Source organism: Leptodactylus fuscus, chromosome 1, assembly GCF_031893055.1.
Source record: "Leptodactylus fuscus isolate aLepFus1 chromosome 1, aLepFus1.hap2, whole genome shotgun sequence".
NCBI lineage: Eukaryota > Metazoa > Chordata > Amphibia > Anura > Leptodactylidae > Leptodactylus > Leptodactylus fuscus.
Window position 1 is genome coordinate 306,470,071 of NC_134265.1, and position 25,229 is coordinate 306,495,299.

At 42.6% G+C, this 25,229-nt stretch overlaps 1 protein-coding gene across 1 annotated transcript in view; it reads left to right on the plus strand.

The window, feature by feature from the left end:
- PDGFRL (platelet derived growth factor receptor like) overlaps nucleotides 1–24,988 on the plus strand; it is a 76,478-nt gene extending 51,490 nt beyond the window's left edge. Inside the window, exons 4-6 of the mRNA XM_075258787.1 lie at nucleotides 9,034–9,327; nucleotides 10,425–10,564; nucleotides 24,370–24,988. Coding sequence (XP_075114888.1) covers nucleotides 9,034–9,327; nucleotides 10,425–10,564; nucleotides 24,370–24,558 — 623 coding nt within the window. The 3' untranslated portion in view covers nucleotides 24,559–24,988. The remainder of the gene's footprint in view (nucleotides 1–9,033; nucleotides 9,328–10,424; nucleotides 10,565–24,369) is intronic.
- The last annotated feature ends 241 nt before the right edge of the window (nucleotides 24,989–25,229 follow it).

Sequence of the window (25,229 nt, forward strand, 5' to 3'; positions counted from 1 at the left end):
GTACAATATACTGGGAAGATGGATTAAAAAAAAAATTTAAAATATTTTTTAACATTGTAATTTTTAGACTCGCATAAGGGTGTTGAACCCTAGGGGGTCTGATCACTAAGGTAATGCATTGTAAAATTCCAGCACTTCTATTACAGGCTGCATAGAGCCTCCAGGAAAATCTTGCTTCTGGGGGGGTTAATATCCACAATCAGTTTCGATGATTGCAGGCATTGCCACTGGTACTGTGCTGCGACTAGGGTGGGTGCTCAGCTCTTTGGAATATTCGGGTTGAACCCATCTCAGTGCAAGCCAGTTGGCCCATCTCTAGTAGTATATCGCTTTGTGTTGCCTAGATAATTTTTAGTAGTATCTACATATAATTTCTATGTAAATGCCCTTTAGTAACAATACTGCTGACATCATTATTGAGAATAAATTATAATTTTTTTGCATTATTTAATCTGATTAGGAATAAATGTCTTCTTTTTGTTAAAGGGAGTCCAAAACCACTAGAATCTCTTCCACGTCTCTTGCAGTTGTAGGGGCTGTTAGTGCCTGTTAGAGGGGAAGCCGCGACTATCGGAAGCCACGAGAGTCATGGCAGGCGCATTTTGGCTTCCCGCGTCATCCTCGGGGCCAAAATCCGCCATTCCGTTCCCCGTGTGAACAGGGCCTTATACTTTGATTATCACTATAATGGAATAATATGCATCATATCCAGAAATAATAAATAAACCCTCTATGTACAATTGTATACAACCACAATATAACATGTAATTTCCAGCCAAAACAACTACAATTAGCACAAAGATGGAAGAAGCCCGAGAGTGACACCTCAGTTATTATATCTTATTAAATAAATAGCACTTACTACTCTATTGTACTTCTTGGAAGCCAAATGTCAGGATAAACCAGATCTCAAGCAGTCGGTGACTGCACAATAATCATTAGTAAAACCAGATTATATGCTGCCAGATGTAATTACTTATTAGTGACTTCACTTTACTGCTAGTAAGTCATTCTTCTAAATCTATTACATATAAACAGATGCAGGTTTACACACTGCTTTTTATGCTGGTTTACATGGCAGGTTTGTGCTTAAGAATTGCAGTAATGAATAGCGCAGGTCACCTATATAATAACCAGTACACAAGAGGTTTTCAATTCAATGCTTATTAGCATAGCTGACATTATGTATATAGTACCAAGTGCTAGACATTACTGCAATTAAAACTGCATACCGTTCTTCAGTAGAAGAGCACTGTGTAAATCAAGCCTATTAGGGCCCCTTCACACGGCGTAAGCGCGCTGCTCATTTAGAAACGTATACACGTGTCCGAGCACGGCGCTTCAAAACAGAGCCCATTGATTTCAATGGGAAGCGCACGTATATGCCGATATACACACGCTTCCCATTGAAATCAATGGGTTCTGTTTTGAAGCGCCGCGCTCGGACACGTGGATACGTTTCTAAATGAGCGGCGCGCTTATGCCGTGTGAAGGGGCCCTAAAGGTGTAGGATTATGTTTGCTGATATTCCATCGATTTGGCCAAACTGTTTTATATACATGTACCACATATATATAGCACTATCTGAATGATTCTCCCAAATAGAAATGTCGGAAGAAAGAAGTATTAGGCATGTTGGATTTTATCATACTGATCCTTGGTTCTCCTGCAGAGGACACATCTCATTATTAACCACAAGTCATTAAGAATACTTGTCAGCCAAAGAAGAGTTAAACCATAGCTCAACTTATAAACTTTGTACTATATCTTATCAAGGAGATTTATATATAACACAAACCAAATACCAATACGCCAGTGTGTAATTGCACTTATCCTATCAGCAAAGAGAGAAACACCCAGCTATTATAATAAAACTATCATTTTTATTGATAACATTAAATTAAAGTAATACAAGGGTAACAAACAATGCAACAAAGAGTGAAGGGAAATTATTCTGCCACTCCGATAAAGGTACCACTTTCCATATTTGGTGGACATGCCCAAAAATAAAGAACTACTGGTCTCAAATCACACAACAAATCCAATGCATTACCAAGTCCACCCTAGTGTATCCCCCTGCCTCAATTCTTCTCTCGTGCCCTACGTCGTTCTACACACCAAACAAATCCAACCTTGTAACTCACCTTTTCGAAGCAGCTAAAAGCCTTGTTCCCAGCTATTGGCTCCAAACCACCGTTCCGTCAGTTGTAGAATGGAAAGAGAAAGTCACACAAATTTTCAAATTCGAAGAAATGCTCAGCTGGTCCACTGGCTCGCACGGACGCTTCCTGAGAACCTGGTCCCCATGGGCCCGCTACTGCCGAATTGACATCTCTATAGACCACCAGTAATCTCTCCCAGAAAATGTTCAGTACTCCAATTTGCTCCCCCATACCGTCCCCTCCCGTAGCCCGACTACCACGGACTATCTCTCTCCCTCTCCCCCTCATTTCCTCCCATCCCCTCTTCCCTTGCTCCTACCTATCTCCTTTACGTTGTAACTCTTTCCTCCATACAGGTCATGTTGTAAGTTTTATATTATCACTTGGACTTGCTTTGTTCAACCCATACTTAGCAGAGGGCTTCTCCCTCTGCTCATTGTTTGTATCCTCTATGCTCGACATGTTTGTACATTCCCAAACTGTTCCTTTTTTTTCTTGCCGCTATATTTGCTGTAAAATATGAAAAATGTTAATAAAATAAGATTTGAAAGAAAAAAAAAAAAAAAAAAAAATTATTCTGTAGCCAATCCAAATAGCTGGGGGTATAGCGTAATAAACATACAGTCCTATGAAAAAGTTTGGGCACCCCTATTAATCTTAATCATTTTTAGTTCTAAATATTTTGGTGTTTGCAACAGCCATTTCAGTTTGATATATCTAATAACTGATGGACACAGTAATATTTCAGGATTGAAATGAGGTTTATTGTACTAACAGAAAATGCGCAATATGCATTAAACCAAAATTTGACCGGTGCAAAAGTATGGGCACCCTTATCATTTTATTGATTTGAATACTCCTAACTACTTTTTACTGACTTACTGAAGCACAAAATTGGTTTTGTAACCTCAGTGAGCTTTGAACTTCATAGCCAGATGTATCCAATCATGAGAAAAGGTATTTAAGGTGGCCAATTGCAAGTTGTTCTACTATTTGAATCTCCTCTGAAGAGTGGCATCATGGGCTACTCAAAACAACTCTCAAATGATCTGACAACAAAGATTGTTCAACATAGTTGTTCAGCGGAAGGATACAAAAAGCTGTCTCAGAGATTTAACCTGTCAGTTTCCACTGTGAGGAACATAGTAAGGAAATGGAAGACCACAGGGACAGTTCTTGTTAAGCCCAGAAGTGGCAGGCCAAGAAAAATATCAGAAAGGCAGAGAAGAAGAATGGTGAGAACAGTGAAGGACAATCCACAGACCACCTCCAAAGAGCTGCAGCATCATCTTGCTGCAGATGGTGTCACTGTGCATCGGTCAACTATACAGCGCACTTTGCACAAATAGAAGCTGTATGGGAGAGTGATGAGAAAGAAGCCGTTTCTGCACGTACGCCACAAATAGAGTTGCCTGAGGTATGAAAAAGCACATTTGGACAAGGCAGCTTCATTTTGGAAACAAAAATTGAGTTGTTTGGTTATAAAAAAAGGCGTTATGCATGGCGTCCAAAAAGAAACAGCATTCCAAGAAAAACACATGCTACCCACTGTAAAATTTGGTGGAGGTTCCATCATGCTTTGGGGCTGTGTGGCCAATGCCGGCATCGGGAATCTTGTTAAAGTTGAGGGTCGCATGGATTCCACTCAGTATCAGCAGATTCTTGAGAATAATGTTCAAGAATCAGTGACGAAGTTGAAGTTACGCCGGGGATGGATATTTCAGCAAGACAATGATCCAAAACACCGCTCCAAATCCTCAGGCATTCATGCAGAGGAACAATGACAATGTTCTGGAATGGCCATCCCAGTCCCCAGACCTGAATATCATTGAACATCTGTGGGATGATTTGAAGCGGGCTGTCCATGCTCGGCGACCATCTAACTTAACTGAACTTGAATTGTTTGTCCAAAATACCTTTATCCAGGATCCAGGAACTGATTAAAAGCTACAGGAAGCGACTAGAGGCTGTTATCTTTGCAAAAGGAGGATGTACTAAATATTAATGTCACTTTTCTGTTGAGGTGCCCATACTTTTGCACCGGTCAAATTTTGGTTTAATGCATATTGCACATTTTCTGTTAGTACAATAAACCTCATTTCAATCCTGAAATATTACTGTGTCCATCAGTTATTAGATATATCAAACTGAAATGGCTGTTGCAAATACCAAAATATTTAGAACTAAAAATGATTAAGATTAATAGGGGTGCCCAAACTTTTTCATAGGACTGTATGTAAACCAGAGTCCCACTATAAGCTGCATATAAAGGGAAATCAGTAGGTAAATACTACTAATTATGTTATATAGTGGAACAATTCATAAACTAAGACAGATCCCCAAGACACTTCTAATGTATATTAACTGGCTTACTTTGATCGCCTGGTATTCTCTTTCCAGATATTCATTCTCTATGGATTCATCCATTACTAGCAGGTCTATGTGAGCATGCTTTAATTTGGAATTCTAATTCTTTTGCACACTTGAATCGAGGATCTATGTATGATTGGGCTGTTGGTTTCCCTACTTGAAGACATAATAGGGTGTACCACACACCTATTTGACTTGAAGCTCCTTCACACACCTTGACACCACCACCTCCTTATGGTCCAGTTTAAAGGAAGTATGTCACCATAACCAGGCATATCAATCGTAGGGTCACCTGGATCACAGAGTGTTTTCCCTTTGTGACTTGGTTTGATATTGTTTTGTTTTTTTGTCGGGATGCAAATGAGAACTTTGGAGCAATGAGCGCATTGTCATTGCTTGAAAATGGTAACCGCCAACACCTTCATTGCGCCAAAGATATCATTTGTATACTGACAAGAAGAGTAATATCTCATATAGTAGAAAAAATTCCCCAATTCCCCTCCTCCATTTTTCCCCCATCCTTTATGATAATAAAAAAAAGCCAGGACAGATATGGTTGGACCACAATAATATTACAGGATGAAAGGTTCTTATTAGAGATGAGCGAGTACTGTTCGGATAAGCCGATCCGAACAGCACGCTCACATAGAAATGAATGGACGTAGCCGTCCATTCATTTCTATGGAGCGTGCTGTTTGGATCGGCTGATCCGAACAGTACTCGCTCATTTCTAGTTCTTATCTACACAATTGTTTGAGAGGTTAATTTTTACAAATTCTTTACTGCAGATTTGGTCAAAACAGGCTGTGTATTAATAATCTTTAATCTGTGACTTTAAGACTTAAAGGAGAAGAAAACAAAATCCCCGGCACCGAGCCGTTCTTTGTGTGATACCTTTGGTATATGAAACAGATATATAAAGCAATACAGGTGTCCGCTCACCTGGCCTGGTTGTGTTGAACACAACAACCAATAGACGTGATATAAAGAAAACCGGTAGAACCGGAAGGCAGCTGCTGATAAACGTCTTCGGGGACGTCAGACCAAAGTAGGGGAAGGGACCAGCCTTGCGGAGGACAGGCAGAAAATCAGCGCTCACCCAGTTTTTTTGGAAAATGGAAGGCAACTTTATTTGGCACCACGCGTTCCGGGCAAACAGCCCTTTTTCAAGTGCAATAACAATCCCGCCACTGTGGACAAACTGTCCGGGAGCCGGGCGGCCGCCATAGCCGCCGGGTGTCTACTGCTTTAAGCAGTAGACAACCGGCTGTAATGCCTCCGATCGGTCCCCGGACTGATCGGAGGCATTAACCCCTCCGGCGCCACGGTCAAAGGCACCGGAGCCGCCATTTTGCCGGGGATCGCCAGCTCCTGGAGCATGCTCCAGGGCCGACCCCCCGTTGCCATGACAGCTGGGAGCCTGAACAAGGCTCCCAGGCTTGTCTGCAAATCCTCTCTTTTGCAGGCTGGTCTATGCAGCCTGCAAAAGAAAGGATGATTTTTTGCAATGCATTAGCATTGTAATGCATTGCAATAGTGATCAGACCCCCTGGGGTTCAACACCCCTAGGGGGTCTAATAAATGCAAAAAAAAATAAATATATATATAAAAAAATATAAAAAGTATTAAAAGTTCAAATCACCCCCCTTTCCCTAGAACACATATAAAAGTAGTTAAAAACTGTGAAACATATACATGTTAGGTATCCCCGCGTCCGAAATCGCCCGCTCTACAGATCTATAAAAATATTTTTCCTGTTCGGTAAACGCCGTAGCGGGAAAAATAGTCGAAAGTGCCAAACCGTCGTTTTTTCACTGTTTTGATTCTGATAAAAATTTGAATAAAAAGTGATCAAAGCAATAACATTTCCCGAAAATGGTAGAACTAAAAAGTACACCCGGCCCCGCAAAAAAAAAAACGCCCTATGCATCCCCGTATACTTACGTATAAAAAAGTTACGGCCGTCGGAATATGGCGACTTTTAGAAAAAAAAATTTTTTTAACAGTTTTGGAATTTTTTTTAGGGTCAAAATGTAAATAAAACCATATAAATTTGATATCCCTGGAACCGTACCAAAACACAGAATATAGGGGACATGTCATTTTGGCTGCACAGTGAACGCCGTAAAACCAAAGCCCGTAAGAAAGTCGCAGAAATGCATTTTTTCTTCAAATCCACCCCATTCTGAATTTTTTTCCTGCTTCCCAGTACATTATATAGAATAATTAATGGTAGCATCATGAAGAAAAATTTGTCCCGCAAAAATTAAGACCTCATATGGCTCTGGGAGCGGAGAAATAAAAAAGTTATGGGGTTTAGAAGGAGGGGAGTCAAAAACGAAAAACGAAAATCAAAAAATGCCATCGGCGGGAAGAGGTTAAAGACAAAAAAGCCCCTTAAAAAAGGGTTGGTTCACGCAACCCTTATTTAATGTCCGTTGCTCTCATCTGTCACAAAGATACAGCTGGACCCATTACCGTCTGGTGTCCATCCGCATTCAACCCCCAAGTAAAATACATGATACAGGAAATTTTCTTCCATCATGTTATTATTTTTCTGAGGGAAATAAATGTCCAATATGGAGGACTTGTTCTCCCAATACAAAAGTAAACGAACACGATGGAAAGCATCGATCATATTTTTTTTTACATTAGAGTCAATGGGAATGGATGGGGGCTTCATCTGCATTGAACACATTAATGTCAGTAGCTCTGGTCTTCATTTATCAGCAGTTTTTAGTGTTAATATCACAAAAGTGTAGTATAAAGAGAAGAAAAACAAATTGCTGAGGGACACGTAACATAATACTTTAATTTACTGTATACTACAGTATAATCATTGTCATTTTTAGCCAGGTATCACTGTTATTTCTAATGCGCTGTATTCATTCTTTGCCACTTTATTGCTTGTGTAAAAGTTACTTTAAGTGAATATGATTATATCAATGCAATTAAACTAATGTCATTATTAAGGCTCATTTACACATACGGATCATTGAAATACTACACCAATAAGGCATACCTCCCAACCGTCCCGATTACCGCGGGACACTCACGCTTCCCTGCCCCCGTCCCGCGCAGCTTCCTACATGTCCCGCTATGTCCCTTTAATGATTTACTGATCAATCATTCCTCCAATCACCGCCTGCTCTTATAACAGATAAGAGGCTGCGGTGATCGGAGGAATGCTTTCCGTGTAAGGTACTGAGAAGGGAGGGGGAAGGGGGTATGTGAGATGCAGGATGGAGAGTGTGTCTGTCTGTCTGTGTGTGTGTATGTGTGTCTGTCATACTGGGGGCAGAGATGGAGGGGGGACATGAAACTGGTGGCAGATGAAAGAGGATATGAAACTGAGGGAGAAATGGAGGGGGGGGGAGATGAAACCAGGGGCAGAGATGAAGGAGGGGACATGAAATGGAGCAGATAAAGGGGGCACTTAAACTAGGGGACCACTGGAGAGGGCATTAAACCGTGGGAGGAGCTGGAGGGGGACCTGTTTGCCTCTAGTTGCCCCCCAGTTTAATGTCACCCTCCAGCTAACCCTACGGTTTAATGTCTGCTTCTAGTGTCCCACCGTTTAATGTCCCACTTCATCTGCATTTATTTATTACCCCCTCTAACAACCCCCATTGCTAATGTCCCCTCCAGCTGATCCAGTTTCATTTTTAAACTGGGGCACCAGGAGAGGGACTTAATGCAGTGGGGCAGTTGGAAGGGGGACATTACATTGTGGAGACATATACTGTGCGGGTGACTGTAGGAAGATTATACTGTGTCGGGGGACATGAAAAATGAATGAGAATGGGTGGAGTCAACATAAAAGTAGGTGGGGCTAAATTTGCTGCGGCATGCTATGAACGCTGCACATTTTATCCCTCTTGCTGTTGTTCAAAAGTTGGGAGGTATGAATAAGGTGAATGGCCAAACAATGAATGACAAAAGCATTCTTTATTCAGAATCTAAGAATGTTTGCTCTTGTTTGTATGACTTTGTATATAACTGTCCTCCATCTGTTATTATAGTAGTGTATTAATACTGCAAGTGAGAGTGCAAAGGCATACAAAGAACAGTATAAAATAGTATAATACAATACATACAATAGACAATATGTAAATACAGAATATTTCTATTAGAGATTGTATAAAAAATACTCATTTCATGCTAAATGTGCATCTGTGCCACTATTATAAAGGTATTTCCCATGATCTTACAACAAAAGAAGGGAAATTTTGGAAAAAATATAGGGAAATTTGGGAACTCTGTGCCACAATAATACTATCAGAATGGAGTGTTTTAAAGAAATAGAAATCATGGGCATTGATTTTATCTGGGGCGTTTTCTACCATTGCTTCAGTCCTCCATCCTATGTGTGCAGTATACAGGAGTCATCATAGCAACTAGTTTCCATTTCACTGAATTTTTAGTGAACCCCCACAAGGTAAAGTCAGGGTCAGATAATTTAGATTCCGTAACATTGAAATGAAATCTCTTCCTGTTTCAGATAAAGGAGAACTCTTCGTTCCATCTCCAAGCTATTTTGAGATTGTCTACATGCACCCAGACAAACCAGCCATCATTCCATGTCGTGTGACCACTGCGTCTGCTAAAGTCACCCTACACAGAGAGTTTCCAGCAGAAGAAATCAAAAGTGACGGCAAAGACATAACCTATGATGTGAAGAAAGGTTTTATTTACCAGCATCCCAGTTCCAACCAAAGTGGAGTAGTATATTGTCGAGCAGAGGCCAGAGGAGCCCCGCAAATATCCATCAAGTACCAGCTACTCTACGTGGAAGGTATAAGATGATCCATTGGTCAATATTTCCAACTAAATTTTTACATAAGCTGTTATATGTCAGATTTTGAGGGCTGTTTGTGCTGGATGTTTATATGTCATGATAAGAAGGGCTTTATACATTTGCTTTGTTAGACATCCGACCTACATAGAAGTAGGAACGTATATCAAACTTCTACAAACCAAACGTTAGCCATGCACATTTATTTGTGGTTAGCTTGTTTTGTGTCTGAGATGGACATAAAAGATCTTTATAGGGTCTTGCCACAATCTACTGTAGGTCCGGCATAGGAGAAAATAAGGTGTCAATTAGGCTTAAATGAAGACAAGCCAATTTGAGCAGGTCTATGCCTGGCATAGAGGACATAGTGACAATAGGCCTATCTTTCTAATAGATTTTTCACAAATCTTTTCAACAACTTTCTTTACTTTAAATAACTCCTTCATAAATGTCTTAAGGAACTAAGGCTGGTTTTACACGACCATAGTTTAAGTCCGCAAATGGTCCGCAATTGAGGGTTTTCAATTGCGGACCCATTATACTCAGTGTGGCCTCTTACACCACCGGATATTTTATCCGTGGTGTGCCGGGCCGCAACCGAGGTCCGCACTTTTTAGAGCATGTCCGTAATGGCCGCAATTCACGGCACTGCACGGACTCGCCCATAGAACTCTATGGGCGAGTGCGGCAGCTCACGGACATCTGCGGAGTGTAAGTTGATGATCAGCAACTAGTGTTGCTGATCAGCAACTTGCGGACCGCAAAGGCATTACGGTCATGTAAGACCAGCCTTATGGACTGTGACTAAGGGGGAATGAAAGTTTCTCTATGTTGATATGAACATGTCAATATGGCTATGAGCTGTCATTTTGTAAGCACTTGATATAGTGCAGTCTTGATATATCCTCTTAAAGTATAAGACTTCTGTAGATATTTTACTTTTTACAAAGTTTCTGACCGCATCAGAAAACAGATAGGGGGCTTAAAGTATCAGAAAGTGTCTCAGGCGCATACATTCTTGGTTAATTATCACAATTCAATAATACTTTTAAACCTTGGTAAATAGTACATGATATGTGTTCATATGTGTCTTTTAGTTCCCAGTGGCCCTCCCTCTGCAACTATTACAGCCTCAGCCAACAAGGTCCGAAGTGGAAACGACTTCAGTATCTTCTGCACCGTCTTGGGAGAACCAAACGTAGAAGTAGAATTTACATGGATATACCCAGGACAACAAGTAAGATAACTATACATGTGAATTTGTTGAGTTCAAGTTAGGTTTCTGAGTCTTTCACTACAGCTGCTGTTGCAGTCAGCTCTTTGGAGCTGAGCTTAAGCTTGGCAAATAGAAGAGGATTTTAATTGGGAGACCTCTAATGTTTTAATTTGCTATATATGGAATTAGGTTGCCAAGACAGGTTTAATACACTTACATTGCAATTTAGGTGAACAGCAATCTATTCTAACTATGCTATTCCAACTGCTTTGTGTTGAGTCTGCAGATGGTAATAAACAACTATCAGACAAATTCCAGCAATAATTCGTCTCCCATAGAGCACCTTTAAAGACATCTCAACTAGAAAACCAATACGTTTCTGTGTACTGACGAGGAACAATAACTCTGACACCGCCGCCTATGGAATGGTGGCTCTGAATTTACTAATATCTCTTTCAGTAATGAATCAGACAGTGATTTACATGGACACTACCTACATGTGGCAAAAATGTGCCCCCAGCAGTCCCAAGGACTGGGATATTCAACATGGCCTGCTATATTTTCTATAAAAAGCCTATCTGGCGTAAAAGTAGAAAAAAACTTTTCTGACCTAACCACGACATGTCAGCTTCAGTGCCGATCCATGCTTGCACCAGAGTCCCATGAGATGTCTAGGTAAGTATAAATGCTAAAAAAAACCAAAAAACTTGTGTCAGACAGACTTTATATAGAGACATTGGGTCTATAAGAGGAACTGTTGGTGGTTTAGTGTCCCAGATTTAGGAAACTGGTTCGCTATAAAATTTTACTACACCATAGATATTGTATTCATGTTTCATAATAAAATATTCCCATTTCCCATAAGAACATCTTGGATATTAACAGTATATTAAGAAATGGCTATTTTGCAGTTCCTTTCTTCCAGTCCCCTGACATAGTAATGTGGGATCAGCAAAGGTTAATTGTTTCTAGCTTGGCACTCCCTTTTGTTACTGGCACAATACAGTGGTATGCTATCTTACATTGTAAGCAGTCACATACAATACACATATATCAGGTACATTTGCTCTTCTATATAAATGTCCCATAATACCCATTTGTAAAGCATTAGACCAGACATGCAATGTTGTACAATGGCAGACAGATGAGCTGAGAACACAATACATCTATTTCATAATTGTACACACCCAAAGGATTCCTGTCATCCGTGGCAATACTTTCCACATATTGTCTTCTGACCCTTTGTGATACATCTTCCTGTCAAACACAGAGACAGTTATGTTCCTGCTACATGAGAATGTGGGGTGGGAATGTGTCAGATCCGACTCACAATGTTGGTATTGGCAGCATGAGGACTTTATCATGGCTCTTAGTTCAGACCATGGAGCACAATCTGACACTGAGCAGTACAAGAGATCTACATGACATCACTATTCCTCCACTCACTTCACAAACAAGATGAGAAATTACAGATACTTCTATTAAGGGTCCAGAAATAACATCCCTTTCCTCTTCATTTAGGCTATATTCACACTACTATTTTTCTGTTGTTCTGATGTGCTGACGCATCAGAACAACGGACACTAAAATTGGCAGAATAACAGATGCAAATGGAACACTGTCTATTAGTATCCATCATCATTAAAGAGGACCTTTCATATCCTCGGGCACATGCGGTTTTCAGTGTGCTGAATTCAGTGCAGTGTTGGCTTTCGTGTTATGTGCCCTGGGAAGAGATATCGGTGCAATTAGCAATACCCCTTCACCATCAGAAGGGCGTTCCTGACAGTCTAACTGGGAATGCCCCTCTTGACAGTACTGTCCATAGCGCTATACTGTCAAAAGGGGTGTTCCTTACCGTCCAATGATGACTCTGAGCAGTGAGGAATGCCACCCCCCCCCCCTCCTGACAGTACTTGTCCATAGACTAGTACTGGGGGGCGTTCATGGCTGGGCAGTGAGAAACGCCCCCTGTGACAGTATAGCGCTACGGACAGTACTGTCAGGAAGGGCATTTCCAGCTAAACTGTTAGATACGCCTTTCTGACGGTGAAGAGGTATCGGTGATTGCACCGATATCTCCAGTCCTGGGGCATATAGTGGGAAAGACTTCAGTGCGCTGAATTCAGCACACTGCTTTCTATCAGTATATAAAATGCATGTGCCCGAGGACATGAAAGGTCCTCTTTAAGTACAATAGTAAATTAACAGGTGCTTCTTTTGACTTCCCTTTGTTTTCGATGGATTAAAAAACACAACACACAGTTTTCCCTTTGCAGACTCTGTTTCTGATGCTCAGTTGTCTTGCTGGTGGCTGGAGATTAACAGCTATGATGCCTAAGGCACTACACACATGACTGTGTGAATAGTGAGTGTACTAGCTGTGTTTTCTTTTTACAACTAGCACACTGACCCATTATATTGCAATCTGCCCTTGTATTATACATGGGCCCGTGAGTAAATCTCAGAGCACTTCCTATACCTGTCCAGTTTGTGCCCATCCTCACTGAACAGAGTGAATGGGTCCATGGAGGCACACAGTAAGTAGAGGAGAATCTGCACATCTAAGTCTCATTAGATTCATATAGGACATCATAGGGAAGTACTAGCCTGCATAGAAGTGAATAAAGCACTTTGGGTGAGATGGAAAACATTCTGTTATCCCTGTGCATTTTTCTTGTCTCACTCTGCCAATTTCTACTAACTCCTTCCCCTCCCCTTTCCATAGACTTCTATACAATCTGATACTTTAGTGACCTTTAGTTATACAGGAATTTAGCTGATATTTCAGGGGATTGATTTCATAGGGGATATACAACACAGGGGAACTACTACACAGTCCCATTCATTTAAAGAATACCCATTCCCCATTAAATAATTCTGGAGCATCATAGAAATGTGTGTTTCATTCCTTTGTTATTCCTCTTATAAATTTATGAATAATTTGACATCTCGGTGTTACCAGTTGAGAGTATGTTCACAGTGGGTGGCTCTTTTAGGGAAAGGTGGGGGATCTATAATCTTCCCACATCAGAATGTTATGGCATATCCGTGCATATGTATACCATGACATTATAACATGGGAATAATAGAGATGAGCGAACACTAAAATGTTCGAGGTTCGAAATTCGATTCGAACAGCCGCTCACTGTTCGAGTGTTCGAATGGGTTTCGAACCCCATTATAGTCTATGGGGAACATAAACTCGTTAAGGGGGAAACCCAAATTCGTGTCTGGAGGGTCACCAAGTCCACTATGACACCCCAGGAAATGATACCAACACCCTGGAATGACACTGGGACAGCAGGGGAAGCATGTCTGGGGGCATAAAAGTCACTTTATTTCATGGAAATCCCTGTCAGTTTGCGATTTTCGCAAGCTAACTTTTCCCCATAGAAATGCATTGGCCAGTGCTGATTGGCCAGAGTACGGAACTCGACCAATCAGCGCTGGCTCTGCTGGAGGAGGCGGAGTCTAAGATAGCTCCACACCAGTCTCCATTCAGGTCCGACCTTAGACTCCGCCTCCTCCGGCAGAGCCAGCGCTGATTGGCCGAAGGCTGGCCAATGCATTCCTATGCGAATGCAGACTTAGCAGTGCTGAGTCAGTTTTGCTCAACTACACATCTGATGCACACTCGGCACTGCTACATCAGATGTAGCAATCTGATGTAGCAGAGCCGAGGGTGCACTAGAACCCCTGTGCAAACTCAGTTCACGCTAATAGAATGCATTGGCCAGCGCTGATTGGCCAATGCATTCTATTAGCCCGATGAAGTAGAGCTGAATGTGTGTGCTAAGCACACACATTCAGCACTGCTTCATCAAGCCAATACAATGCATTAGCCAGTGCTGATTGGCCAGAGTACGGAATTCGGCCAATCAGCGCTGGCTCTGCTGGAGGAGGCGGAGTCTAAGATCGCTCCACACCAGTCTCCATTCAGGTCCGACCTTAGACTCCGCCTCCTCCGGCAGAGCCAGCGCTGATTGGCCGAAGGCTGGCCAATGCATTCCTATGCGAATGCAGACTTAGCAGTGCTGAGTCAGTTTTGCTCAACTACACATCTGATGCACACTCGGCACTGCTACATCAGATGTAGCAATCTGATGTAGCAGAGCCGAGGGTGCACTAGAACCCCTGTGCAAACTCAGTTCACGCTAATAGAATGCATTGGCCAGCGCTGATTGGCCAATGCATTCTATTAGCCCGATGAAGTAGAGCTGAATGTGTGTGCTAAGCACACACATTCAGCACTGCTTCATCAAGCCAATACAATGCATTAGCCAGTGCTGATTGGCCAGAGTACGGAATTCGGCCAATCAGCGCTGGCCAATGCATTCTATTAGCCCGATGAAGTAGAGCTGAATGTGTGTGCTAAGCACACACATTCAGCACTGCTTCATCAAGCCAATACAATGCATTAGCCAGTGCTGATTGGCCAGAGTACGGAATTCGGCCAATCAGCGCTGGCTCTGCTGGAGGAGGCGGAGTCTAAGATCGCTCCACACCAGTCTCCATTCAGGTCCGACCTTAGACTCCGCCTCCTCCGGCAGAGCCAGCGCTGATTGGCCGAAGGCTGGCCAATGCATTCCTATGCGAATGCAGACTTAGCAGTGCTGAGTCAGTTTTGCTCAACTACACATCTGATGCACACTCGGCACTGCTACATCAGATGTAGCAATCTGATGTAGCAGAGCCGAGGGTGCACTAGAACCCCTGTGCAAACTCAGTTCACGCTAATAGAATGCATTGGCCAGCGCTGATTGGCCAATGCATTCTATTAGCCCGATGAAGTAGAGCTGAATGTGTGTGCTAAGCACACACATTCAGCACTGCTTCATCAAGCCAATACAATGCATTAGCCAGTGCTGATTGGCCAGAGTACGGAATTCGGCCAATCAGCGCTGGCTCTGCTGGAGGAGGCGGAGTCTAAGGTCGGACCTGAATGGAGACTGGTGTGGAGCGATCTTAGACTCCGCCTCCTCCAGCAGAGCCAGCGCTGATTGGCCGAATTCCGTACTCTGGCCAATCAGCACTGGCTAATGCATTGTATTGGCGTGATGAAGCAGTGCTGAATGTGTGTGCTTAGCACACACATTCAGCTCTACTTCATCGGGCTAATAGAATGCATTGGCCAATCAGCGCTGGCCAATGCATTCTATTAGCGTGAACTGAGTTTGCACAGGGGTTCTAGTGCACCCTCGGCTCTGCTACATCAGATTGCTACATCTGATGTAGCAGTGCCGAGTGTGCATCAGATGTGTAGTTGAGCAAAACTGACTCAGCACTGCTAAGTCTCTGCATTCGCATAGGAATGCATTGGCCAGCCTTCGGCCAATCAGCGCTGGCTCTGCCGGAGGAGGCGGAGTCTAAGGTCGGACCTGAATGGAGACTGGTGTGGAGCGATCTTAGACTCCGCCTCCTCCAGCAGAGCCAGCGCTGATTGGTCGAGTTCCGTACTCTGGCCAATCAGCGCTGGCCAATGCATTCTATTAGCCCGATGAAGTAGAGCTGAATGTGTGTGCTTAGCACACACATTCAGCTCTACTTCATCAGGCTAATAGAATACATTGGCCAATCAGCGCTGGCCAATGCATTCTATTAGCTTGATGAAGCAGAGTGTGCACAAGGGTTCAAGCGCACCCTCGGCTCTGATGTAGCAGAGCTGAGGGTGCACAAGGGTTCAAGTGCACCCTCGGCTCTCCTACATCAGAGCCGAGGGTGCGCTTGAACCCTTGTGCAGCCTCGGCTCTGCTACATCAGAGCCGAGGGTGCGCTTGAACCCTTGTGCACACTCTGCTTCATCAAGCTAATAGAATGCATTGGCCAGCACTGATTGGCCAGAGTACGGAATTCGGCCAATCAGCGCTGGCCAATGCATCCCTATGGGAAAAAGTTTATCTCACAAAAATCACAATTACACACCCGATAGAGCCCCAAAAAGTTATTTTTAATAACATTCCCCCCTAAATAAAGGTTATCCCTAGCTATCCCTGCCTGTACAGCTATCCCTGTCTCATAGTCACAAAGTTCACATTCTCATATGACCCGGATTTGAAATCCACTATTCGTCTAAAATGGAGGTCACCTGATTTCGGCAGCCAATGACTTTTTCCAATTTTTTTCAATGCCCCCAGTGTCGTAGTTCCTGTCCCACCTCCCCTGCGCTGTTATTGGTGCAAAAAAGGCGCCAGGGAAGGTGGGAGGGGAATCGAATTTTGGCGCACTTTACCACGTGGTGTTCGATTCGATTCGAACATGGCGAACACCCTGATATCCGATCGAACATGTGTTCGATAGAACACTGTTCGCTCATCTCTAGGGAATAACTCTCAGAAATGAGCAGGGAAAGGATTCAGAAATATTCTTTTGAAAAAATTTTTTTATTATATAGGTTTAGAAGGGTCTCCCCATATGAGAGTGCCCCAAAATGTGAAACTGTAACATTTAAGGCAACTGACTAATTCCTTCTCTGTAGTGGACGGTATGACATACATAGTCATGTGCCTGTATACCGCTCCATGGCGCTGGCACTAGGTAAATGACTGAGATGATAAGGGTTGACAGGGAGTGAGGAGGAAGCCATGCACTGACAGGAAGCATTATCCCTGGTCCATGATGAGAGGGAAATGAGTCACTCGTCATTTGGCGGTAAGACAGATAGCCTTCTATTACAGCTGCTGCAGATGTTCTGGCTATGGAGAAGCTGTCAGGGTTTTATAATTACCCCTTTATTACAGATACTGTAGAAGAGCGAGTAAAAGGTGGGAAAAAAAGACAAAATAATACTTTTTGTCACCTCTTACAGTATATAGTAATAAGAATTTGTATGTTATAGGTAATATTATCTGCTGATACCAGTGGATCTTCAATCACAAGCAAACAGAAAAGCTAAAAATGTCAGAAAAAGTGTTTTTGCTGCAATTTTACAATTGCTGTGGTGTTCCATCTGTAGTCATTGTTTAGCATTGAAAACTGTCATTGCAATTTCCAATAAACCGTGATGAGATTGACTGAAAGTGAATATATCCTTACTGCTCATGTATATAGTGGTAATGTGACTTGTGACCAAGAACCACTCACCAATACTGCAGGTTCTTGGCTGCAGGGCACACACCACTGTGTATATAGACAGCCTAAGGGGCCATTCGCATTGCAGAATTTTGTTCTGATTTTGAGATGAATCAAAACCAAATTCCACCATAATTCTGCCCCCTATTGTTTTTAATCAGAGGCAGAGATTTAAGCAGGACAATGACAAAATAAGCACCTGCTCAATCTCACTACAGGTTCTGCAACACAATTCACTCTAGGATTAGGGCCATTCACCTGAGCTGTATGAAAGCTGTGGCAGGAAGCCAAAGATCTTCCAGAGAGAAGGAAATGGAAAAGGAATTTAAGGAGAAAATACACCTCCGATTCCTCTTCCATTTCCACGGTGGAAGGTCCCCTAATAGAAATGAGCGAGTACTGTTCGGATCAGCCGATCCGAACAGCACGCTCGCATAGAAATGAATTGACGTAGCCGGCACGCGGGGGGCTAAGTGGCCGGCCGCCGTCAAAGCGCAAGTACCAGGTGCATCCATTCATTTCTATGGAGCATGCTGTTCGGATCGGCTGATCCAAACAGTACTCGCTCATCTCTATTCCCTAAATGTATACTTACATGCGACAGATTTGTTGCAGAATTTCTGCAACTGTCTTATTCACCAAAATTGTATAAATCCATGTTCCTGATGCAGAAACAACCCCAAGAAGATGAATGGAATTGACTTTCAGTCTCAGAAATGTATGCAACAAATCTGTCGCATATAAGTATACATGCATTAAAACGCACAAACGCATTAAAAAGGAGTTAGCTAGGAAACCACACGGACCCCATAGACTATGATGGGGTCTATATGGTTTCCGCATGAAACATGTGGAGAAAAAATGGCTGCTTGCAGTACTTTCCTCTCCACATGACTTGTGTGGACACCGAGTGGAAACCACACGGACCCCATTATAGTCTATAGGGTTTGTGTGGTTTCTTAGCTAACCGCTTTTTAATGCATTTGGTATTCTGTTCGGGGGTTCCCAAGCAGACTTCCCAAACGGAATACCGAACGCAGATATGAATCGAGCCTTACACATACCTATGGAAGGTACAACTGGTCAGCAGTTTCCTGGAAAAACGTTACGTATTGCATGCAGTATACTAAGCTGTCTATGACTGGTGTTATAAGGCATGAACTTTACACCCATATGACTTCACATCCAATGATTGTTTCAGGCCAGAAATATTGCAAACTGTTTGCTCACTACTAACCTCCAGAGAATGGAAATACTTGTGATATTACTTATTTTAATTCTATTTGTACTTTTTGCTAAAGGTTCTCCACACTCTATATTCATTTCTTACACAAACAGCACAGGCTAGCTGCCACAAAAACGCCCAGCGCTGTCACACACCAATGCCAGGAGCTATTTTCTACTCGTACCCATTTGTCCCAATTACAAAATCTCTCATGTAGCACTGACCAGTCCACTGTGGAAATGAGTATTACTACAGACAATGTAGTATATACCGAGTCTCTGTGTAGAGGGGATTACACTGTTGCTGAATGACCCTACTCCCAATGTGTACAAGCCTTTTCATGCTCACTACTTTCTTGTCTGTGTTCTATGTGAAAAAAGTCATACAGCATACAGATGACATCCATGATATATGTGCTCGTTGTACACAAATTCTGTGAGGTATCCATACACCTTACTCACCACACACAAATGTCCATAAAAAGGGGTACTCTGTTTCTACACTCCCTTACAGCTCACCTGTCCCACTAGGCTACACAGCGTCAACCTTCTATAGTCACACATCTATACACAGAGCTACCACCACTTGTCTATTAAGGGTAGATGAGAAACCAATATACCCAAACCATGCACAACAACAACAAACACAAAATAACACAGCTAAGCAATATTTACTCTGGAGCCAAAGGACAATCGTATTCCATTTTAGACTTAATATACAAAAAAGGTGCAGTGCTTACAGGAAAAGCTGGAACAAAAAAGACACACAATGAAACATAAAAAGTATTAATGTACAGCCCTGTTAAAGTCTGGCAGTGGAGCGCCACAGAAGAAAGACAGCCCTAGATCCCACGCTAGATGTGACAAAGAGATCGTGTACCTCCTTGGCATTTTATGGACCCCTGACCCCCAAGCTACTTCCTGCAATCTCCCACTTGTGATGTCATAATTTGTCTTTTTTGGAAATGTAGAGCTTTTGATCAGCAAGTTCTCAGGTGACCAGGAGTTGCCATGTCTGCTCCGCTCAGCACACCTGACTTGGGAATTAGAATGACCACAATCAATGAGCGCCTGGGACCTTGTTCTTCTCCTGTATCCTGATGTGTATATTGCACATTATAAGTACTGTACATGGGAAACATTAGCACAGACAAGCCCACAAAAGCTCAATCTCCTAACTACACCTATGAATGAAAAAAAAAAACTATAATGAAATTCCTAAATAGACATATAATGTGTACAGTACACTATATTTCATCACAGACAGTCTAAAGATCCAGCAAGCTCATCCGCCAGCATCAGCCATAATGACAAATCCGGCACGTATTAAGTCTTCCTAGTCTACACCTGACCAAGTGGACCGTGTGCTCATTCAGCTATCTCACCCAACACATGTATACTCAGTTTAGTTGATGGGTAAATGTGAACTGAATAGAAGAGGGAAAGAAGCGGTGACGTGACGTGTCTTGCTATGGCTTATCTCTCAATGATCAAAAAATCTTGTAGTTGAAATCCATTGTTTGATCCTTCTCTTCCCTGACATCTGTAGTCGGGGGAGAGATGGGAGAATCCTATACACATTATTATATTAGATACTCAATCAAACCTACCAAAGCTGTGTATCGGCTGCTTAGCAGAGTTGTACCATAATAATTTATCCACAGAGATACGCTATAAACGTCCGATTGACGTGCACCTCTGGGATCTGTGCCTTTCTCTAAAACTGACCCAGAACCCAGGAAACCCCATCACAGCTCAGTCCTAAGCCATAGTATTGACTTACTGAACTCAACTGTTTCTATTACCCCAACCACTGCTGACAGACAGGACCATAGTGAGCTGGGAGGGGGCTTGTAGGCTCAGTTCTAGTGATAGATATGGGATACACATCACACATTTATGGCATAGATAATTTTATGATGTTCTACCTAGAAATGTAAAAATAGCAAGTCCTAGTCTAGGAAAGAGTTATGGCCAGAGCAAATATGTCTTTTCAAAGAAGAAGGATCTCCTCATACACACATCGGATACCATTTATCTAAAGTGCTCCCAGGTACCCGTGTAATAGGAAGCTGATGTTACTCAGAGACACAAGAAACAGGCTTTTATCTGGCAAACCCCAGCTTTGTATGCACAGTGTTTACATAGTGAAATCTGTATTTACACTTGTTTTATTAAAGAGGACCTTTCACCATTTTTCCCACAGGCAGTTCTATATACTGCCGGAAAGCTGACAGTGCGCTGAGTTCAGTGCACTGTCGGCTTTCCCGATCTGTGCCCGGTGTGAAGCTTACGGTCCGGTACCATAGCTCTTCTATGGTCAGAAGGGCGTTTCTGACTGTTAGCCAGGAACGTCCTTCTGCCTCGCGGCGCCTATCGCGCTGTGCTGTGGAGCGGGGAGGAACGCCCCCTCCCCTCCCTGATAATGCTCGTCTATGGACGAGCTGTGTGAGCAGAGGGAGGGGGCGTTCCTCCCCGCTCCACAGCAAAGTGCGATAGGCGCCGCGAGGCAGAAGGACGTTCCTGGCTAACAGTCAGAAACGCCCTTCTGACCATAGAAGAGCTACGGTACCGGACCGTAAACTCTTCACACCGGGCACAGATCGGGAAAGCCGACAGTGCGCTGAACTCAGCGCACTGTCAGCTTTCCGGCAGTATATAACACTGCCTGTGGGAAAAATGGTGAAAGGTCCTCTTTAAAGGGATCCTAGCATTAAAAGTCAATTTTTTGTCCCTAACACGTAGGAATAGCCTTGAGAAAGGCTATTCCTCTCCTACCTTTAGATGTTTTCTCAGCGCCGCCGCCGTTCGGTATATAATCCGGTTTTCTTCAGTATGTAAATGAGTTCTCTCGCAATACTGAGGGCGGGCCCCAGAACTCAAACAGCACTGGGGGCGTCACCAAATGCTGCGAGAAAACTCTCCAGCACTTCCTCCATCTTCTTCAGAAACTGGGTCTTTACACTTCTTCTTCCGGGGGTTGGCTTAAAAATTTCTAGGCCTAGGGCAAAGCCGACTGCGCATGCCCACCGGCCAAAAGAAAATGGGCACTTACAATACTGTGCAATATCAATATGGACATTACAGGCATTATTTGCTCATTACAATCAGATTACAGGTACATTTTGGTCCCTAAGTGGGTAGGCTCTTAGGCTCCCCTCAGAAAACAGAAAGTATGTGAGTGTTACTGAGCAGAGATGTACAGTGCAATTTAATATCAGAAGACTGAACAATAACACTATACAAATATAATTTTAGTATATATGCCCGTGGTGGCGAACCTATGGCATGCATGCCAGAGGGGGCACTCATAGGCCTTTCTGTGGGCATGCACACTGTTTCCCCAGCTCGCTAACAGTGAGTGATCCTGCACTTCTTTCAGGTATATGTACAAAAACTGTCAGTGTGGGCCACGGAGCAACAGTTTACACTGATAAAAGCATGTAACTGTTCCCCGACACAGGCGCAATTACGTCATTCATCAGTGCCTGCTTTGTGGACTGCTCTTCGTGGGAGTGCAGGTAAGTACAGGAGCATGTTATACTGTCTGGTGAATAACACACTGTGTAGGGGCCACTGTGGAGCAGATTGTACTGTCTGGAGACCACTGTGGAGCGTATTGTACTGTCAGGGTGCTACTGTAAAGCAGATTGTACTGTATGGGGGCCCTTCACTATTTATATCACACAGTATCTGTTTTATAGCAGAGATGATATTAGTGCAGGCTGTAATAACTGTGCACAGTCACTATAAAACAGATCCTGCTCAATGTAAATAGTGAACATGAATTGTTCAAAAGTATACCAAATGCAAACTATTACCTTTAAGTACAAAGTTGTTTTGTAAAGCCCCTTTCACACGACCGTATTATGCTGGTCCGTAACTGTCCACAGTTGTGAATCCGCACAGTATTAAGGTTAAAATGGCATTTTGGCCAAAGTGGGTTTTGGGTTACAGTTTGGGCACTTGGTCTCTAAAAGGTTTGCTGTCACTGATATATACCAATACAACCTTAACACCTGCCTAATATTGAGTCTTGATCGTGCCTCTAAAATAGCCAACCAATGTATACATTTCACACCACCTATAAGGGTGTCCTGTGGCACCAAGACAATAGCAGCAGATCCTATAGGCTATAGGTCCCATAAATTCTGAGAAGGAACCTTCATAGATCTGACTTGTTTTTACAGCACATCCCAAAAATATTCAATTAGATAAAATTGTCAAGAATTTGGAAGCCAAATCACCACTTTAAATTCTTTATGTTCCTCAAACCAATCGATATCAATGTTTGTGGAAGGACACATCCTGCTGAAGAAGTCACTTCCATTAGGCAGTATGGTTGATAAGAAGGGGCTTACTTGGTCTGAAGCAATGTTTTGTTAGTGGGACATGTTGAAGTAACATTCACATGAATGCCAGGTCCCAAGGTTTCACAGCAAAAAATTGGCATCACATTATCTCCGCCACCTTTATAGCAAGCAATAAAGGGGTTGTTTGTGGAGTATCTATTCACTTATGTGGTCCCAGGAATATTTTTGTTGGACTCCCTCATTCCACGATCTCACAGTTTATTAATTTACCTGTACTATGGGGGCTGGCTAACTATAGTCAACTCAGCCCCCATAGCAAAGGTAATTAATTACCTGTGAGATAGTGGAGGAAAGGGCGGAGTGACTCGGGGAGCTGCCTCTGATCACATGACCCCTAAGTCCATCAAAAGAATCCCTGGGACCAGGTAAGTCAAAAAATACTCCCTGAACAACCTCTTTATCTGCTATAGCGCTTTGTCAACAATGGGGTAGTCTTCATTCAACTTACAGAGTCTTGAGCGCCATGTTGCTGGTGCACCAATTGTCCTTCCTTACACCACTTTTAGTAGATACTAATTAACATATGCTGGAAATACCTCACCAGACATGCTGTTCTAGAGATGCTATATCTAGTCATTACAATTTGGCCTTTCCACAATCTTCTCTGGCTACATGGTATATTAGCCATCACCAACCAATACCACTGGCCAAGTTACATAATTTTCTATTTTATTCAACTTTGAGTGTTTCACTAAAAAGGAATAATAGCACACAAAAACATAACATGAACACTTCTTCAAGAGAATAGAATGACGGACAAACATTGGGATCTTCTGGTTTCATTCATGGGGGTCTAAATGAGATCACTAGGAGATGAATGGTGGGCCAATCGGGAAATAGGGTACTATGTAATCTATGAATTTGGAGAACAATAACCAGTGAACTATAAGCATTCCTTCATGAGCAAAATTCAGGTCTATTTTCACATTGCCATAAGAGGTTCCCGCAATAGTTGTCACGTTTGACAGCAAAGGCACCATGTGGCTCTATTCTCACCATGAAAACAATAGGTACCACAATGGAATTGCGATGGATGCCAATGGTACAGTTGGTATCTGCTGTAAGATTTGATGTACTTATTATCAATATTTCATTAGATCAGTAATATTTTTCATTATAATATTAACACTTGCTATACTTATTTTTTTAAAAAAACAGTATGAACGACCTGTGACCATTCAAGACTCATGGAGACTGGTCAACCGTGGCATTGGACACACTACCAGGATCTCAAAGAGCATAATCACTGTAGAAGACTTTGAAACAATTGACGCAGGCTACTATATTTGTAGAGCACAGAACCTCCGAGGACAGACAACACTTGCTACCAGAGTGGACAGATACTAAATGGACCCTCCATTGCAGACAAGAATGCCTTGAAGGCAAGACTTCCAAGATTCCTCAAAGCCCCAAATAGATTTCACAAGAACATATTACCAGCGTAACAAATTCCATTTCTTTCCAGCAGCCCATGTGTACTAAAGATGTCATACGGACGGCCAGATGTGGAACATGTTGGCCTGAGAAGATACCTCAAGCTTGTACTCTGGGGTATAATACCTAAATCTGGGCTCTTTATACAGTAATCAAAATGATAGAAATTTATTTGTATTCAAATGCATAATGTATAGTATTCCATTTAACCGTGTATCATATTATAAAAGCAAATAAATACTTATTATTTTTCATTATAGGTATATTTAGCTTTTAATAAATCATCGCATTACATATCAGTCAGAAAAGTCATTTAACCCATAAACTACAAGTCATGTCTTGACCTGGGGCATTGTAAAAAGTGAATATTATGTGCCTTATGAGAACTATACTGTAAGTTATCATATACCAACTGGTACGTCAATTATATCTACGGAAACGCCGGCGGGTTTGCCGTAGATATAATGGTAAGAGAAAGTCCGCGGAGGAAAACTCTGTGAACTTTCTCTTCAAAGCGCTGCGGAAAGAACCGCAACGCGTTCACGCTGCGGTTCTTCCCGCAGCGCTTTAGCTCTGCGTTTATG